At 39.2% G+C, this 5,152-nt stretch overlaps 1 protein-coding gene across 1 annotated transcript; it reads left to right on the top strand.

Moving 5' to 3' along the window:
• Positions 1 to 2,760: 2,760 nt before the first annotated feature.
• Positions 2,761 to 4,374, top strand: dmrta2 (DMRT-like family A2). Its single transcript, XM_030784867.1, has 2 exons — positions 2,761 to 3,217; positions 3,521 to 4,374. The coding sequence occupies exons 1-2, from the start codon at positions 2,761 to 2,763 to the stop codon at positions 4,372 to 4,374; spliced, it is 1,311 nt and encodes a 436-aa protein (XP_030640727.1).
• Positions 4,375 to 5,152: the final 778 nt, after the last annotated feature.

The raw sequence follows: 5,152 nt of genomic DNA, 5'->3' as shown, positions 1-5,152 counted from the left end.
AGTGATTTACATAACCAGTTTCATCCAGAAATGTTTAAATTCATCACAACAGAAAATTTCGGCATCTTCACCATTTATGTTGACTGGTACAAAGGTAGAAATTTGAACTGTGCTACTGAGCTCACTTCACCTGAGAAAATCTTTGGTTTTGTTGATATATGCCAAAAAAAGTCACATGCACAAATAAAACACTGCTTCTCACCAGGTTTACTTTTAGAGGCTTAAAGGCAGTTTGACAACCACCGCTATAGTGGCCTGTTATACTATAGTTGTAGCTATACATGTCATTCAGTTCATAGGCTCCGTAAAACAAGAGAAAATTGTAATGACCATCAAAGTTACGCAGGTAGAGATAACCCAATAAATTGGTCCAGACCTCAGAACCTAGCCGCAATCACAAGAAAGCAAGAAACATCCACAAGGCTCCGGAGAACGTCATATTTAGATCAAATTCATCTCACATAAATGTTTCATTACTTTGTCGCATCTAAATTTACCTATACGCAGAATACGCCTATTTTTTTTTTTTTTTTTTTTTAAAGAGATAATGCATATTTACACAAAGTTAATCGATTTGTGGATTTTATGCAGTTGTGCGATGTTAAATTACAGAAATATTTACATAAGCAAAAGTAAGACCACCATTATAATGGGACTCTAATTTTAGTAGTGGAATAATATTATGCTATTTCCATCTCTGCAAATTATAATACATAAACACAATATTATTATAACAATGTGCATGTTAGAGTACGAAGACAAATAATTTTAAAAGTCTATAGTTCCACAAAGAGAATTATTATTATTATTATTATTATTATTATTATTATTATTATTATTATTATTATTATTATTATAAGCAGCAGCAGTAATAGTAGTAGTAGTAGTAGTAGTAGTATTTTGTTGTTGTTGTTGTTGCTGCTGCTGTTGCAGTAATTGTATAAAATAATTTCATTCACCACACTGTGACGAGTATGCAACGCTATAAGATATGGTAACCGGTCTACAATCATTCTCGAGGGCATACTTATAATAACACAAATATGTCTCAAAGGCCGCACTGCACGTATTTTACATGAGTACTACAAGGAATGTCTGTCAGCATAATCAAATTACTAGCCACAAGTAGGCTAACCGTTAATGATTAAACAAAATGGCAAAAAAATAAAACAAAACAAAAAAAAAAACTATGAAAGAATAAAACGCTTTCTAAAGACATTTTGAAATTTGTTTTCATTAGATTCTTTTTTTCGTTTCTTATATATACTAATAAGCAACTCATATATTTTTCCACGATAACTGAAAGATTTAATTTTACGAACAGGCGACATGTGATGAATTCCAAAACTTTGAGCAGCATAAACCAAAAGGCTATCTCGACTCTAAAACGGTATCTGTAGTTATGAATTAGTCAAGATACATTTTCATTCGTCTCGTGAGTGTTGATCGATGAGTGTTCAAGCGACTACTCATTATTGCAGTAAAGGAGAAAGATCCTCTACTGCAATAAGGCATTTTGATCGCGCTATATATCCATTTAAACTAGTTCCAGATTATTAAATACAGGCGCCCCCACGGTAAATATATTTTCCTCTTATATTAGATACAAGCACCTTATATGAAACAATGCAGATGATTTCACATGTGATAACGAACGCGAGCATTAAAATCAGCGTGGGTAACTCACCTTGCCTACTGTCGATGTTCGCTGAAGACTGACGTCACCTGGTCATAACGTAAGGCTCTTCAGGAAGTTCCTAAATGAAGTCAAATTGTTGCTTGTCATTAAAATCAAAAAGATAATTTGGTTTATCTTCATATGTAATGCGTTACACAAATAAATCAAATGTTTTACAGGACGAACACGGCCCATTTAAGAATTATGCACGTTAGGTCGTATCTTCTTGAAAACGCTATTTTTAACAGTCAAGCAAATATATAAGCTATTAAATGTGACATAAAAGTGCATGCATTTTTTGAAAATACAAATATTATTCACATAGTATCTATTTTATATTTTGTGCTTAAATGATAAGTTATGTTTTAGCTCTGCGTGATGCTTGTTATTTGAGAAAGAATTCAGGTGGACACTGTTGAAAAAGGGACAAGCCAATCAGATTGCTCCTTCCCCCTTTGGCCAATGACAGGCGCCACATTGTTGTCAAATTTGTCTAATGAAAACGTAGGAGCAACAATAGAGAGAGAGAGAGAGATCTGTATCCAGTGGCAATCTCTCGAGGAAGTTAGTGTCTCACGCTGGCGCAAGTATAGCAACCACAGCTTCTCCCGATGAAATTAAGTTAAACAGCGTCTAGCGTTCATAGGAAATTCTTGGACCGAAAAACACTATTTAGATTTATGTTTTACTTTAACAGAAGTCTTCATTGTATTTACTCTTTATATCCATATTTCTATCTTTCGCTCATTTTTTAAATACGCGCTAGAACTTTGAGAACTTCAGGAAATTACCGGTGAACTTTGTCAGCGGACTGAATGCAACAAGTCGAAGACTGTGGCAACGCGGCGAACTCTTCATCAACAACCTGTAGTTACTTTTCATATGGTTCAGTCTATCGTTTGTACTTTGGACAAGAATCGTTTTTCTGTGGTTTGTTGAGCATTTTACGCACGAAACAGGTATTTTTTGTCCTGTCAAATGCATGTGAGACTTATATCCTTATTGCGTGTTCTACTCGACGTTTAGACCTCGGGTGTCAAGAAGCTTTGACATATTAACTGTGTATTTTTATGAAGAAGACCATGGATCTTCGTCCAGAGATCCCGTCTACCCAAACAGGCACCCAGGTCCACCCTGGAGCTGCTGCTGCAGCTGCAGCGTCCATTCCAGTATCCATGGCCAACAGCCTTTTGAGGGGCCCACCGCTACTACTGCGAGCGACGGAGAAATATCCCCGAACTCCGAAGTGTGCCAGGTGTAGGAATCATGGCGTTGTTTCTGCTCTGAAGGGCCACAAGCGATATTGTCGCTGGAAAGACTGTATGTGCGCCAAATGCACTTTGATTGCGGAAAGACAGCGCGTTATGGCAGCACAAGTCGCACTGCGGCGACAGCAAGCTCAAGAGGAGAACGAAGCCCGAGAGTTACAGCTCCTTTACGGGACAGCTGAGGGGTTAGCCTTGGCCGCTGCAAACGGTATCATACCACCTCGCCAGAACTATGACGTCTTTGGCCCCGTTAACAGCGACACGAACTCCGGTAAGAAGTGACGAAATGAAGACTATGTTAATTTTCTCAAGACTTTCATACTGTAACACTGTATTTTCACTGGAGTACTGATATCAGACATCTGTGATCTGTCTTTTCCAGTTTTTACCTTAGGGTTTATTGCGCATTTCTAAAAGAATGTTGTTTAGCATGATAATGTTTTACCACTGAAAGCAAAACTGTATTCTTGGAAAAAACGCGGAAAAAAGTCTGCAGTAATTAATGACCCAGAAAAGCGTATACTTCCGTGCACATGTACTTGAAGTTCATTAAACTTTTTCTCTTTTTTTATAGACTCAAACATCCAGAAATTTGAACTGTTTCCTAAGACACAGTTGCCAGGATCAGTGACTCCGCAACAGTCAATGGGAAAGGCTGTGTCCACGGACACAGAATCTGTGCCTGGCATTTCATCCCCAGAAGTGCGTCACGGTTCTGGTTCCGAGAATGGGGACGGAGAGTCTTTCGTGAGCTCTCCCGTCTCCAAACCTCTGAAAGACGGAGAGGAAACCCCAGGGTCAGTTAGTCCCATAGGTTCCGACTCTGGCTCTGACACTGACAAAGACGAACAAGAACCATCGCCCTCTTCTGCTTCATCCAGGCAAATGAACGCCATAGACATTCTAACCAGAGTGTTCCCAAGTCACAAGCGCAGTGTTCTGGAGCTTGTCCTACAGGGTTGTGGGAAAGATGTGGTGCAGGCCATTGAGCAAATCCTAAACAACAGTGGACAAGCTAAAACGGCAGAGGAGACGTGGACAGCGGAGAGGATGCTCCAGAGCGCCCAGCCACCTTTATCCTCCACTCCAAGGCCCATGTTACCCGGAACCATGACGCTCAGCAACCGATCTGCTTTCTCTCCTCTGCAACCAAACGCGCCGCATTTTGGCGCAGATCCGAGCACCTACCCCCTGAGTACCCATTTGGGTCTAAACCCTCTTCGACTGGCCTACTCAGCCCACAGCCGGGGACTTGCCTTTATGACCCCGTACTCAACAACGGGTTTAATGCCAACTCTTGGCTTCAGACCACCAATGGACTATGCTTTCAGTGACCTCATAAGGGACAGGACTCTCTTACACAAGGACCAGGGTTATACCAACGGACTGTACGGTCCCCTGGTCAACAACACACCAGAAAAACAGTGAATGAAATACATAGAAGGACCATGTATTTGTAGTTAAAAGTACTCAGTGTCTTGGAGGGACCTGTAAACTTATGCTACAACACTTGACATCTCTGTACATACGATCTCGGTGTATCCTGTTTTTGCCTGAAAATATTCGTTTAATAGAACGTTTTGATCTGTTACCGACTCATTATTACAAATGGACTAATTGTGTCATGCACCTCTAACTGTGCCTGAGATTAATAACTTTCTTCTCTTGATATGTGTGATCAGTCAAAACAAAACGTATGCCTCAGGCGCAGTTCTTAACGGTACAACTGGAATAGGCAAATCATTGGGCTCTTTGTTCCCAAACCAGCAAGGCTGGATAAAACCTCATCCTGAAGAATAACATCGGTATTTTCTCGTAGTTTTTAAGGCTTTTTCTTCGTTACAGTCTACTTTGATTACTTTACGAGACGGATGATCTCAATGTGGTATTGGTGCAATTAATAGACTATTAATTTTGCTTTATCAGTTGAAAGGAACTTACTAACATGATTATTGTGGGATATATATTTTTCTTTATCAAAGGTCATTTTAGCAGATCTCAAGCTTTGTAAAAATGCCACTTTAAGTTAAAACGAAGACGCTTAGTTTCATTTCTTTTTCTTCCAGTAATAGGAGTGAAATTAATGATGTTTAGGAACTACTGTTCTGTTTATGCTTGATTATTGTGTTCTTCAGCGAAATGAAATATATGACATTATTAGATGATTATATTATATTTGACGGCGTACTTTACTCAACATTATCGG

This window comes from Chanos chanos, chromosome 9 (genome assembly GCF_902362185.1).
Source record: "Chanos chanos chromosome 9, fChaCha1.1, whole genome shotgun sequence".
Lineage (NCBI taxonomy): Eukaryota > Metazoa > Chordata > Actinopteri > Gonorynchiformes > Chanidae > Chanos > Chanos chanos.
The sequence above is the reverse complement of the archived record's forward strand: the minus strand, read 5'-3'. Positions and strand labels throughout refer to the sequence as shown.

Bases quoted from the DNA above. Each gene is read 5' to 3' on its own strand.
- dmrta2 (XM_030784867.1), top strand. From the start codon at position 2,761: ATGGATCTTCGTCCAGAGATCCCGTCTACCCAAACAGGCACCCAGGTC. The intron at 3,218-3,520 runs GTAAGAAGTGAC...CTTTTTTTATAG, and splicing joins TAACAGCGACACGAACTCCG to ACTCAAACATCCAGAAATTT.